The sequence below is a fragment of the Thalassophryne amazonica genome, chromosome 6 (assembly GCF_902500255.1).
Source record: "Thalassophryne amazonica chromosome 6, fThaAma1.1, whole genome shotgun sequence".
Classification (NCBI taxonomy): domain Eukaryota; kingdom Metazoa; phylum Chordata; class Actinopteri; order Batrachoidiformes; family Batrachoididae; genus Thalassophryne; species Thalassophryne amazonica.
The window spans coordinates 95,612,573-95,627,628 of NC_047108.1; the positions used below are offsets into that span (position 1 = coordinate 95,612,573).

The 15,056-nt window shown below is 39.2% G+C and overlaps 1 protein-coding gene and 1 long non-coding RNA gene across 2 annotated transcripts in view; both read right to left on the bottom strand.

Annotated features, from left to right (window-relative positions):
- The window catches only part of LOC117512698, a 589,105-nt gene that overhangs the window by 142,077 nt on the left and 431,972 nt on the right, over positions 1-15,056 (bottom strand). The gene's annotated exons all lie outside the window — the stretch shown is intronic.
- pcbp2 (poly(rC) binding protein 2) overlaps positions 1-15,056 on the bottom strand; it is a 28,622-nt gene that overhangs the window by 7,273 nt on the left and 6,293 nt on the right. Inside the window, 12 exon segments of the mRNA XM_034172860.1 lie at positions 12-35; positions 38-83; positions 430-471; positions 796-870; positions 973-998; positions 1,001-1,100; positions 1,207-1,238; positions 1,241-1,292; positions 1,294-1,338; positions 1,432-1,548; positions 1,652-1,684; positions 1,777-1,800. Coding sequence (XP_034028751.1) covers positions 12-35; positions 38-83; positions 430-471; positions 796-870; positions 973-998; positions 1,001-1,100; positions 1,207-1,238; positions 1,241-1,292; positions 1,294-1,338; positions 1,432-1,548; positions 1,652-1,684; positions 1,777-1,800 — 616 coding nt within the window.

A 15,056-nucleotide genomic window follows, 5' to 3' on the forward strand; every position in this document is an offset into this window, starting at 1 on the left:
TGTGCACCTACCCTGGAAGCCCTGGTTGCTGTGTGCAATGGGAAGGGGCTCTGCTGCATGGCCAGCTGGTGAAGTTTGGTGAGCTGTTGAACAAGAGAAGAATAGACACAAACACAAAATCAACAATGACAAAAATCCAAAAGATTCTGTAAAGCTGAAACTTCTATTTCAATTTTATTTTCATAAAAATATTCATGAGAGGAAAACATGAAATGAAATGTGGGACACAGGATTTAGCCAAATGGGTAAAAAGAGCCATGAATTTTAAATGAGCAGATTTATTCATTTGATTAAGAAAAAAAATAAAAAAGTTTGTGTAAGACAATAGTGGTTGGAAAACTGAGTCACAGGGATGAAATAAGAGGTGGCATGGATTCCAGGACGAAACTTGCAATATATTAGATCACTTACAGAGGGCCCTTCACTTACATCAGGCTGTGGAATGGCGTGCTGCCCTTGGACAGCGTAGGCCTGCAAGCAAAGAAGAACAACAGTGTCTCACACAGCATACTCCCAAAATGCAATGGATCTTTGCCATTGATCAAGCACATGAACAAAACCCAGATCAGGTTGACTACAACTGCTGCAACAGCAAGGTGACAACTTATTCATTAAAAAAAAAAACCTCCAAAAAAACCCTTCAAAAGAGCCACGACAAACAACAACATACCACCGGTAATTTGTATCACGTCATTCAACCAGCTCAGTGTTGTCTGGTAGATGAATTAGCAAATGTCCACTGAAACATGTACTTTATGCTCTGACACTGCATTTGGAAATAAATTCATTGCTTACCTGACCACCTGCAAAGATGACAGGAGAGCCTGAGGGTTTGGGTCTGTATGGGATGGTCACTCCCTTCGGTGGAGACTAAGGAAACGTAAATCCATGAATTACTAATAAATATTCAATCAAATTCTACTAACAGCAAGTGATTAACTAGTAAAACTCAGTAGACATCAGGATTTGTACCTCAAGCATGACGACACAGATCTGCTGACACACTCGATAATGGACTGTGGGGTCCCTGCAACAGTGATGGCACGCTCTGTTGAGTTAGGCAACATGTCCCCTGCTACTTGTACCTGAGCTCCGGCCGACTGTAGCAACAAAAAAAGCCCACAGAGTTATGACAGCATCCTCAGCTGGATGCATCTATTCAGCTGACAGCTGCATTTCCTACAAAAACTAAACATGACAACAGACCTCTCTGATTTCCTTGATCTTGCAGCCACCCTGCCTATGAGTGAGCCACACTGGCTCGCAGGCACAACGAGGCGCATGGTGACTGGTTGGTTTGCTGGTGGCCGTACTGTTAGTCATTGACGTGCTGATGTCCTGGAATAAAAAGTGATACAGCATTACAATTTAGAAAAATGCTGCCAGGTCTGTAAATTTAAACAAGTCTGATTTAAAGCAGGCAAACACAACCTCCTCCAGTTTTCTCAATGATCATGGAAAAGGCTTTAAAAAGGAGGTGGTTGGTCCTGCAAGGGTTATGATCCTCTCTGGACAGTTCCCCTCAGAGATGTTGATACGAGCACCACTCTGCACAAAAAGCCGGACAAACAACACAATATATAAATTCACGAAATGCCAGTGAAATTACGAGCTCTTCTTGCTGGTCCAAATGTTATAAACACCACTTTACCTCCTCTCTCATCTTCTTAACAGATTCGCCTTTCTACACAAACAGGGGGGAAACAGTGTAATACATATACACAAAGCACATCAAGAGTTATGATATACAACAGTTTTAGTATTAAAATAACTTACCTTCCCAATGATGCTTCCAACCTCCTACAGAACACACACACAAAGCATTATATAACAGGTGCATTCTTCATTATGAACAGAAGACACCAGGGCTGCACAATTTTAGGATAAAGTATTCTTGTAGTTACTATGGGAATTATTGCAATACGGTAAATGTATAATCTTAATGAACAAATGTCACAAGATAAGGAGGACAACGCAGTAACTGAGATGCAGGATTAAAAAGAAATTCATGTCAATAAATTCTTGTTCCTTAAGATTTAAAAAAAAAATGCTTTTAGGTGTTGAGCATGGGGATGGACCAGTTGTTTGCCCCACACCAGTTCTATGGCATGGTGGATGCAGTGGTGTGCAGCAATACAGCACGGGTCCTAGACTTTATTTGTAATAAGATCAAGTTTTGTGATAAGGTTAACGATCATATGGTCATGAGAAACCAATTAGATGTTCAAAAAGTGTTTAAAATACTAAAAGTATTTTAATTAATTTCATTTTTATTGCTAAAATGAAAGATCTGCACATTAGCCTTCCTTAATCTACTAGTCTGAGATCAACTTCTTTCATCTCCGCCTACAGACCCAGGAGAAAGTCACTATATTTCCTCATTTGAGTAAAGGATCCCATGGAAAGAAACATCAATGTGACTCATGAATTTCCATTGTTCAGGTATGTTGTAAGTTGAAGTAGAATGCATACCCTTTTTAACTTACAACAACATATGCTATCAAACATCAACCCAGAGATTATTTCTCTCCATTTGGAGGCACCACTCTGACTGCTCCTCAGACGTTTGGTTACCAACAACCCAGTCGCTGAATACTGAGACTGCTTAATCCCCCACAATAAAAACCCAGGTAGGTTGGAGTGAGAAAGGTCCAGTTCAAGCAAAACTGAAAGCTGAAGGTTGAGTACACATCACTTGAGCCCATTTCGAGATTGTTAGGAACATTGAAGGCCAATCATTTGGGAGATAACTTCTGCAAACTAGTGGTTTCTCCGGTCCTGTCAACACGATGAACAACCTTGTAAGAACCAACAGGAAGACGGAGTAGGACAGTTACGCAGTCTATCGAGAGGCGCTTACACAAAGTTTGTGAATTTTCTTAACATATCACTCAAGTGAAGAACAGACTTAAAATCAAGGTCCTCCTGATAGTGTAGGCTCATTGTCATGAAATAAAAATTCATGTATTTTTTTTCTTGGTAAAAGTAAAAACTCATCTGATTCTGTTAGGAATGCGACTTAAACATAACAACAACAACAACAACAACAAAAAAGCATGCCATTTTTTTCCCCACGTTCTAATGCCTGTAATCCAAGATGGCTTCCATGATACAAAAACAGCATAATGTGACATTACGATGAATAGAAATCTGGTTCAAATATTTATTTTCAGCATCTATTCTTTGTAAAAGTGTATCTAGAGATTCCCACATGAATAACAACTTCCCCGTGACACTAATCTTTTTATTTGGTGAAGTTTCAGACAGACTGCCATCTGAATTAAAGATGGCGGGCCCAAATTGATGTATGACTGAAGTCGCTGGATGCAGTTTTTCCACATTAGGTTAAGATTTAAACACTTGGTTGTATGTATGTACACAAAGATATACTGTCTTTGTATTTGCAGGAAACCAGTACCCACAGCAACTATAACATTGCTTAGAGTCCATATATTAACCAACATGGCAGAATCCCCCATCTAACCAGAAGTCAAAAACTGTGGATTTGGACTTTTGCTTTATTTGTCAGATGAGCAGCAAACAAACAGATGATACAAACTACTAGCATGTTGCCCATGGGGATCCATGGGCTGTAGATTAGGTAGTGTTTATAAAATACATGGCTGTCATTTTTCAAGGGTGGTAATAAATTATGCAGTTTCTATAATGAGTTGGAATGGCGTGTGTCCAAGAATGTTTTTATAACCTTAGACCTCAGCAACTATTAGAAGAAACTCAACCCTTTTATATCCTGTTAATTATTTAATGATTCCATTGGTTTCCTTGTGTCAGAAAACTGATATTTACATATTTTGTTTGTAATTATAGCTTGTGTATTAGCAAAGATATTGCATTTTTGCTACATAGAGGCCATGTTGGGAGCCATCTTGGATTTTGGACCCATAGAACGTGAGGAGGAAAAATGGCATCCTAATTTTTTTTTTTTTTTTTTTTTTTTAAGCTTATGATGTCTTCTTTCAAAATCAAGTGAGTTTTTGCTTTAACACACACACACACACACACACACACACACAAAAAACATAAAATTACAAATGATCCTAGATTATGACTATCACTTTTAATCACAGAATTAAATTACTTGAAAGAGAAGCTGCAGCATTAGAAGCTTGACAACATGTAATTATTGCTACTGAAAAACAACACTGCAAATTTGGTCACAGGCACAGATAACAGAACAGCACAAACTGAAGAAAACATGAAAAGAGGACCACCACAGAAAAAAAAAAGGGACAAAGAACTTCAGCATATTTGCTCCATTAACACTCATGGCCATGAGCCTCCACACCCAGCCCTAAACTACAGTCCACCCACAGTCCTCAGTCAGTCCCTCGACCCAGCGTCATGCCTCGCGCAAACATTTTAATTTCTCAGGCCAAACAGGTGAAGCAGACCAGAAAGACATTTCTGGCATTTTCCAGCCTTAAGCCACCTTGACACTTGTACGAATTTGATCTTTGCACTGCCGCGCAATTAGTCATGCCAATGTTAGCCCATTTGTTCTGCTTGACACCACATGATAAAATAACATTTCATAGCCGATGATGCATTTGCTCTCAGAACTCGGCTGATGAAACCATTTTCTCAGCGCTCCCAGAATCACCGAGAATTATCTACAGCTACAGGTTGTCTCGTGCACATCATGTGGTGGAGAATGCATTGGAATCTTTTCTCAAAGGTAATTATTTAGAACATATAGTAATGGAGTTGGTAAAAACAGCTGCATTTCTATTCCTTCTTATGAGTTAGATAATGTATCTGTAAAGTTATGTTTATTATAGATGTAACAGCTCGTCATCTAATTTCAAGTTCAGATGCCCTGCGCGCAATGACATGCAGTGTTTTCAAATTGGTTTTCACGAACAGGTGTTCAATGTTCATGACTAGTTCACGCAAGTAGCACAATTTTTTTGTTGTTTTTTTTTCCCGTCTGCATATACAGTAATGGTAAATGCCACACTGGCAGAACCATTTATGAACATTAATACACATATATGCAATTTATTCTTGCAAGACAGAAGGTATGTAGTGCGTGAGTGAAAGTGGTGTGTGTGTGTGACCCCCATCCACCTTCCCGATCAGCCTTCAACATCCTACTCAAAGCCAACCGACAACTTCTATCAGGAAGAGCTGACCACCAAAACAACACGAAGACAGACAAGAACGAACGACAAGTGGTGAAGGCAATAATTGAAGTGAGACACTGAGGAGACGGGGCCCCAACCATACAACCTACCAGGACAAACAACCACACATGAACAAACAGTGACAGCAACAGTCTTGTCTAATTAGTGAGCATCCATAACCTAATCTAGAACACCAGAGTGTTAATCCCCTTGACAGCACCCAAAACCAAATTGTGGTGATGGCCACAAACACGCAACCATCCACACACAGAGACCCAGATCACAGCTAAATATCTGATTACTACTGTGGATGGTATGTTGGCCAAGACTAAAGTACAGAACTTCACCATATGACATGAACCACTCCGGCGCGTCGAAGCCATAAGGCCGCCGTAAGTGACAACGGCAATGGGCCCAGGAGTAGTGCCCCAGGAGAAGAACCCAGGACAAACGGGCAGCGGAAGGGCACAGGGGCCAGGAAGGGCAGCCCCCAGAGCCACCGGGGCAGACGACGAAACAACACCGAGCCGTACCAGAGCGGGGCCTGGCCCCCAGGACAAGAGGAGAGGCCCCAATCCCCGGGCCAGAAGCACAAGGGCCCCACGACATCCAAGCCCTCTCCAGTGCAGCAAGGAGGACCCCTCCAAACTCCTCCCCCGTGCAAGTGTCAAGGTGCCTTTAGTCATCAGATTGAGAATGGACTGAGCAGAAGTTATCCTGCAACAGAAATAGGTGCTGTAATTAGAGACTTTTCTCCAGTCTCACAGTTACGTAGTTATTTGTAAGGGAAACCCAACCTGACTCTCCTCATGCAACCACAAATCTTGTGCTCCTACTTCCAAGAGCACCACAGCAACCACTACAGAGAGCATGGCATTGAACTACAAACAGAGTAGGTGTCATCTATTCAAACCTGAGATCCACTACCTGGGTAGAATAGTCTCCTGCAGAGATGGAGTTTTGGCTACTCATTACAGGCAGTACAAAATACTTTTTCAAAGAAAGCTGCTGAAGTCAGTGGCTGCAAAGAAAAATTGCACCCTCTTGGCCCTTCTGGACTGTTTTTGGACACCACTTGTATAAGCTCCTAAAAGACTCTGATGAAGCACCTGACAAGGTTAAAGAAAGTGAGTCACGATTTGCCCTCCAACTGATCATGGAGATAGGCTTGCATTACACTAAGATTTGGGAAGCAGTACTATGCCAAAACACAATGGTATGTTTAGACTACTTGCTTATGGTTTTCATAGAGTAACAACAGCTGAAAACAACTACCACCTACATTTTTTGATGTAACATTTATTTAACCCAGGTAAGTTATAAAATCTTATTTACAATAACGACCTGGTGGTACATCCAGGCAAGCTAGAACTCCTGACTTCAAAATGGGCAGTCACTGACAAGTTCAATGATTATCTGTAATATGTAGGGCTGAAACGATTAGTCGAGTAATTCGATTACAAAAAATGTTCGATGGCAACATTGTAGTACATATGCCAGGGCCTGTGTGTGGTGCTGTAATGCCCCCAGAAAAAACAAACAGAAGAAGAAGTAGCGCAAGCGCTAATCAAATTAGCACAAAAGTTACAGCTTTCCAATGTGACAGAGTGAAATAAAGCCTTTTAGGAAAAAGACGGGCCCACGGTGATCATCTGAAATAGCTTACTGTGCATTTAAAGCAAATCAGTGTGTTTTTTTGTTTTTTTTTACAGTTTCGTCCACTGGTCGGTCTACACGCGGCGGACGGCTGCTGTCTCTCTGCCGGTGTGAGCAGCTCAGCACTGCCCTCACACAGCTCCGTCCCGGCCACAGTCTCTGGAGGAAGTCTGCACTTTCTAATGTGTGACTCGCAATGAGTGTTTCGCTTTTTAATTTTCGCTTTTTTTGGGAAACACACATGCTTCAGAAACACGGGAACTCAAATAAAATATAACAATAATAATACATAAACCAGTGACTGCGAGGCTGCATGTTCAACCTCCAGCAGAAAAATGAAATGCATTGGCTGAATCACAGAGGGAGTGTTAAAAATTCATGCAGGGACCCAGTCCACCACCTTAATAAATAAATGAATAAAAATGGTTAAATTTTACAGTTGGGGAAAACAAAAAACAGAAAAGCCACATCCCATCACCATTTCAGCAAAATGTCAAGACTATGACTGAGCTCCTGACACCAGGAAAGATCCAAACTTGTAAAGATGTGGAAAAAAAAAAAATTACCCAGAAAAACACAAAGGGATACACTAAATTTGGACAGTCTCCGTGGTGACACAGTGACACTGTGCCACTTAGGGAGAGCCCTGGACTGTTAATGTTTTAAAACGCAAAAGTACTTTTATCGATTACTCATTTAATCGCCAGAATAATCGATAGAATACTCTATTACTACAATAATCAATAGCTGCAGCCCTAGTAATATGCATCTACTGTCTTTGTGTTTTGTGATTTTAAAAACAACTCACCTAGATCCTGTCAACTGCAAACTGAATGCAAGGGGGCTGCAGAGCAAACCCAACTCCAGCTTTGCAAATACATACAGAACCAAGGTAGGAAAGCAATGATACCAATGCTTGGCCAACACTGCCAGTGGATGTAGCTTCACTAAATGAGCAGAACAACTGCCACTGAATACCACTGCTGCTGCTGCTATTAAATTGGAGAAAAAGTTCCTGTAACTTCCAGAGATGTATCCATGTCAATTTCAACTGAAAGTGAGTTAGCTATTGCATCATCCTTATCCCTTATCAAAAGAAACAGTTGACACAAGCACTTGATCCAATAATCTGTCCTGTGTTAGATGCACAGGACAGGTCACGTTCCAGACAACCAGAGAGCTGAGGACATTCAGTTTAACCCTCCCACCAAAAAAAAATAAAAAATGATAATCTTCTGAAGAACGTCCATGCCTGCAAACAACTAAAACTTGCCAGAAAAATACAATTGAACGTAGGGGGTGGGCTTGGGTACAACAGCAGATTGCTAGAAACCATATAAATTTGGCCAGTGGCAGGGATTTTGATTATACTGGTCATCCAGGAGAGCACTTATTGAAGACATCATCAACTCCCATCAAAAGTGAAACCAACAGGCTGTTTGGGAAAAACAGTATGGAGCACATGGAGAAGTAGCTCATGAAAAAAGCTGGGGCAACATCCATTAAATGGACTTGGTTTAGAATTAAGGAGTCAGATCATAGGCAGGAAAAAAACAAATAAAATGCTGGAACAACTTGATGACAAGGAGATTACAAGGAGTGCCAAGTGACCAAAGCCTGCACTTCTCTAAAACAGAAATAGTTCTGCCGCAATACAACAGCTCTCTTGCCAAATATTGTAACAACACAGCCATGTGATCAGTATCCATCAATTTCTTCCATCTCAACCAATGTAGAGTTTGATATGGATATATCCTCTTTACTGTTGTACATTTCACCCATTTTACTCAAGTGTATGCTACCACATGTCAGGGAAAAACTACAGCAAAAACTCACATTCATAACTTTGCTCTGAGATGTGGCTTCAGACTAAATAAATCTCAGCAATCAGTTCATTCAATTAAATGAAACTTTTAAACTACACAATGAATAGGACAATAAATGGCCATATTTGGTAAATAAATAAATTCACTGTACATTGTGTTTTATGTAAAAAGCAGCAAATATAAAAAATGTCATAATTTGAACTGATAGCATTCTTGTATGGAGAAACTGTAACTGGTATTTGTGATGAAAACAAGCCTACATTTCATAGATTCAGTACTGTAAATCATAAAATTCCATAAAGATTACTTTTATTTTGACAGAAGCATACAAATGCACCCTCAAGCCAGTTAGATCAAAGTTTGTATATGACCAAGACAGCATTACAGAAAACCATAATCAAGTGCTGCAAATGCGCCAAAAGGATTTACATCTGAACCCATCAATATTTCACATTTTTAAAATAAATATATGAATGAATACATAAATGAATTAGCCTGAAAAAGTATAAGGAATGTGCCAGAATCCTGCATAGAAACTTAATGACCAGCGATGACTTACCTTTTGATATACAACCAGATATGGCCAAAAACAAAGGGAAATAGAAGACGAGAGATAACCCTGTACCTCAAACTCAGGAACGTGAAGAGGACAGTCATAATGACTATGAACTTCAATATGAGTTGTCCCAAGCCCCCAAAGATGAAACAAACAAGACATTGTGGGAATTGGTGATGCAGTTTGATCACAGCTATCCACCAGCAGGAAAGGTGAAATGCCAGCCCCTGTTGCATTAGCACCACAGACCTCTGTAGAGTATCAGCTGGAAAAGTTCAATGCACCTACTACAACCCCTGGCAAAAATTATGGAATCACCGGCCTCAGAGGATGTTCATTCAGTTGTTTAATTTTGTAGAAAAAAAAAAAGCAGATCACAGACATGACACAAAACTAAAGTCATTTCAAATGGCAACTTTCTGGCTTTAAGAAACACTGTAAGAAATCAGGAAAAAAAAAAATTGTGGCAGTCAGTAATGATTACTTTTTTAGTCCAAGCAGAGGGGAAAAAAATATGGAAATCACTCAATTCTGAGGAAAAAAAATTTGGAATCATGAAAAACAAAAGAACGCTCCAACACATCACTAGTATTCTGTTGCACCACCTCTGGCTTTTATAACAGCTTGCAGTCTGAGGCATGGACTTAATGAGTGACAGTACTCTTCATCAATCTGGCTCCAACTTTCTCTGATTGCTGTTGCCAGATCAGTTTTGCAGGTTGGAGCCTTGTCATGGACCATTTTCTTCAACTTTTCAATTGGATTAAGACCCAGACTATTTGCAGGCCATGACATTGACCCTGTCTTTTTGCAAGGAACGTTTTCACAGTTTTTGCTCTATGGCAAGATGCATTATCATCTTGAAAAATGATTTCATCATCCCCAAACATCCTTTCAATTGATGGGATAATAAAAGTGTCCAAAATATCAACGTAAACTTGTGCATTTATTGATGATGTAATGACAGCCATCTCCCCAGTGCCTTTACCTGACATGCAGCCCCATATCATCAATGACTGTGGAAATTTACGTTCTCTTCAGGCAGTCATCTTTATGAATCTCACTGGAACGGCACCAAACAAAAGTTCCAGCATCACCTTGCCCAATGCAGATTCGAGATTCATCACTGAATATGACTTTCATCCACAGTCCACGATTGCTTTTCCTTAGCCCATTGTAACCTTGTTTTTTCTGTTTGTTTGTTTTTTAAAACTTTAAGTTTTAGTTTTTTCAAACAAAGAAAACAAATAATTAAACGACATAGACCGATTTTACCAAAAATAAGATACATTCAGATATTAAAAGCCATCATATGTTGCGTCATCTCTATGTATGTCTGTGTCATTAAACAACTGCTTACATCAAGAGTAAATATGATGTCCATTTTTCCACAAAACAGTTTCCCTTTGTCCAAAGATTGTCTCAGAGAAAGTTATTTTTTCCATCTCGTATATTTCGTTAACAATGTTCGTCCATTCTGTAAGGGTGGGGGGGTTCTTCTTGTAGCCATCTTCGGGTTATTGCTTTTTTGCTGGCTGCCTGTAATACCTGAAGGAGGTAACGATCCTTTTTTCTCATCCCGGTAGGAATATTTCTTAAGTAAAATACACTGAAAGTTTCATGTATTTGAAGTCTGGTTACAGTCTTGTTTATTTTTATTATGTCTGCCCAATAGGTGGCGATTTTGGGGCAATTCCAGAATATGTGGTAATGTCCAGCTGATGACTGTCCACAATTCCTCCAACAATTGCCCTGTATATGGCTTTTGGTCTGATGTTCTTTGATTTTAGGTGTTGTAAAATATGTCATTGTGTTCTTCCACATAAATTCTCTCCACAAATCTGAGCTTGAGGTTGTCGTGATAGTTTTACATATATTTAGCCAATCATCTTCTGTTAATTTAATTCCGGCCTCTTTTTTCCCATTTCTGTTTTATGTATATAGTTGAATTTGCTCTTCTTATTTGCAGAACAGAATATGTGGAGGAGACATACTTTTTAGTAAGTTTCCCTTTGCATACGTCCAAGATAAGTCCGACCAAGTCATCAATTTCTTGTTTTGTATTTCTGATATTATTATTGAAGTGATGTCTCAACTGAAGGTACCTGTAGAAATCATCCTTCTCCAAGGCGTAATCAATTGCTAGTTGTTGAAAGCTTTTTATGTTGCCATCTGATATTTTCCAATACGCAGTTATCCCTTTGTTACACCAGTATTGGAATTTGCTATCAAATTTGGAGGGAGTAAATTGTGTATCTCAAGCAGGCCAACGCAAAATTCGTGCACCTTTTTCAAAGGCCTCTTTTCTGGATTCTTAAACCAAATATTTAATGGTGTTTTTATGTAAACATTTACACTGTTTAAAAGAGGGAAGGGGAACACCAGTCTCTGCTTGATCAATTCCTTTCCATTTGGCATCCTCAGTTGAGTCACACCACAGAACCAAAACTCTAAGCTGTGCGGCCTTGTAATAACTTTCGAGACAAGGGAGAGCCATGCCTCCTTCGCTCTTACTTAATTGCATAGTTTCATATTTTATTCGTGGGCGTTGTTTATTCCAAATGAAACTAGAAATCATTCTGTTCCATTCAACAAATTGCCTGGAGGACACTTCAATTGGTAATGCCAAAAATAGATATAGTAATTTAGGTAATATGGTCATTTTTATCATTTCAATTCTATGATACATGTTCATGGGGAGGAGCAACCATCTCTTTAAATCTGCTTTAATAGTTTGTCAGGGGGTCATAATTGCATTTGAAAAGGTCATTTGGACCCCTGGGTATTTAATTATACAGTTGTTCCAATTACACTGTAAGCGTTTTAGGACATTTTTACTCGGTTTATAATTGTAAGTGAGGATTTGAGTTTTTGGGAAATTTACTTTGTAACCACAGTATGATCCAAATGTATCAAGTAGGGTTATTAATGTGGTTAGGCTAGTCTCGGGTTTGGTAAGTGTAAGCAAGACATCGTTGGCATATAGACAAATTTTATATTCTTTGTCTTTTACGACGCCTTTGATATCATCTATTTCTCTAATTGCTTGTGCTAGGGGCTCAATATACAATGCAAATAAAGTTGCACTGAGGCCGCATCCTTGCCTACATCCCCTTTTCAGTGAAATTTCAGCAGAGAGATCCCCATTAATTTTTAACCTGGCTGTGGGGGAATGGTATAGTGATTTGAGTGAGTGAATTGATCAAAGCCAAAACGTTTTAAAGGTCAGAAATAAAAACTCCCATCGGACAGAGTCAAAAGCCTTTTCAGCATCAAGGCTTAAAACAACTGACTCTGTTTGTCATGAATTTTACAAGTTGAAGGGCTCTGCGGATGTTGTCGTGTGCCTGTCTCCCTTTCACAACTCCCGTCTGATCAGTATCTATTAATTCTGGGATAATGTGTTCTAGTCTTTTTTCCAGGATTGTTGTGAATATTTTATAATCTACATTTAGTATTGATACAGGCCGATATGAGCCGCATTCAGTTGCATCTTTCCCTGTTTTTGGTATTACAGAGATAAGGGCTGGATTCCAGGATTTAGGTATTGTACCCCTGTGAGCACATAATCAAAGCAAGATTTAAGCAAAGTTATAATTTTTTTGTCTAAAATATTTGTACCACTCTGAGGGAAACCCGTCAGAGCCTGGCATTTTGTTTCCCTTTAAGTTTGAAATTGCTTTATCGATTTCTTTTTCTCTTATTTTTTGTGTAAGTTTTTTGTTTTGTTCTCTTCCTATCAAAGGTAAGTCTAATTTTGTAAGAAAATTCTCTACTATAGTTGCATCTGCTGCAGATGGCTGAGAATATAAATTTGTATAATAAGTAATAAAGGATGTCTGAATCTCTTCTAAATTATATTGTACTGTGTTATTAACTGGGTCTTTTATCTTTGTGAATATTGCGGCTGGCTTGTAGTTTTCGTGTCCTCCAGGCAAGTAACTTTAGCTCTTGGTCCATTCTCGTAATAATTTTGTTTAATAAATTTTGCTTTCCTTTCTATGTGATCGTCATATAGATTGTTTAATATTTGTTTAACTGAAAGGATTTTTGCAGCGTATCGTTGTCTTTGTTTCTCGTGTGTTCTAAGAATTTTAGTTCAGCAGTCTTGTCTGAAATTAATTTCTCTTTCTTTTTAATTGATGACCACTTTATAAGCCTTCCTCTCAAAACTGCTTTTGCTGCGTCCCCATATCACACTAGGTGAGTTTCTCATTATGATGTTTAGTCTGTTATTGTTCTTCTACATATTTTTAAGGTTCTATATCATTAAGGGGTATTGTAAATCTCCAAAGGGTTCTTTTCGCTTGTATCTAAATGTACGTCAAATATACTCCGCATGGTCTGAAACATCTCATACTCCAATTTCACATTGAATAATTCTGTGCCTGTCTGAGCTGAGATGAAAAAAATATAGTGTATACTAGATAACATAGTACGTGAATGAGAAAAAAAGGTAAAGCATTTCTCATGTGGATGAAAATCTCGCCATACATCTTTCATACCCACTTCTTTAAGCAATTTGTTAATCAGTATTGCTGGACGTTGTATCCTCTTATTTGTGGAAGAGTCAAGAGAAGGGGATAAATGAGCGTTCCAGTCTCCAGCACATACTAGTACTCCAGATATTCAGTACCTATTAAGTTGAATATTTTTTTAACAAACTGCTTATCATTTCCGGGAGGGCGATAAACATTAAGTAATGTCACTTTTTTATGATCAATCAAACCCTTTACTAGCACATATCTTCCTTCAGTGTCAGAAATCTGCGAAGTGAACTCAAAGTTGATTTTGTTTGAAATAATTGCCACTCCTCTCGCATTTCCTTTTTTGAAAGATGAAAAGTATGTTTGAACCATTTTTTTAATTTTTTCATGCTCAGTGTCGTTAAGATGCGTCTCTTGCCAAAATATCACTTCTTGTTTCTCACGTTTAATTTTACTGATTATTTTACTACGTTTTAATTGGGTTATGTAAGCTGTTTACGCTAAGGGAAATAAATTATACTTTGTCTATTAATTTACTTAAGTCAACAGAATGTACATTATAGAGTATGTGGTTAAGCATAAACAAAAAGGTCAGTCTAGAAGAACAATAATAACAGTGATAACATTGCTGAACAACATAATATAACAGTGACTTCACAAGTGAAGTGGATTATCCACTTCAAAGTGAGAGGAGAGTCCCTACGGAACAAGGGAGCCCCTGACAGCGCGGACTGCTGGTCCATAGCAGCGCGCAGAACGAAAAACAAGCAATCCCTATCCAGTGTCTGGGTCAAGATTGACGTTTGGATGAGGAAAGTGTCATGTCGTTTCACGTCGAGTAGAGCAGAAGCCCTTAAGAAGCATCTGTGTCACGTCGAAACTCCTTAATCTTTCTTGGATACTTTTGATCCTTGGTTCCCGTTTGCGTCGTGGGAGAATCCACTTTTTGCCAATGTGGTTTGGACATAATCACGCCCGCTGGTCTTCTTCATCGTTGTTTGTGTCGGGATGTTTCCGTCTATCACTCCTTTCCGCTTCAAGTCTTCTGCTGCATCTCTTGCGTTGTTGTAGATCACGGGGCCGGTTTGAAGGTGGACTCGTAGTCGTGCAGGGTGCAGAGTCCTGGAAACGAATATTTTTTTCTTTCAGTGCTCTCCGTATGGGGATGTATGCTTTTCTTTTTGACAGAGTGTCTCCTGTATAGTCGTGTTTGAAAAAACACATCTTTCCTTGAACATACTGACTTTCTTGTTCCATGCTGATCGAAGTACAAGTTCTTTAGTCTTGAACTCGAGAAAGCAGACTACTATAGATCTTGGGTTGGAGTCCTCGGGAGGCTGAGGAGCATTGGAGCGGTGGCAACGTTGTATTCCCAGAGTGGTATGGG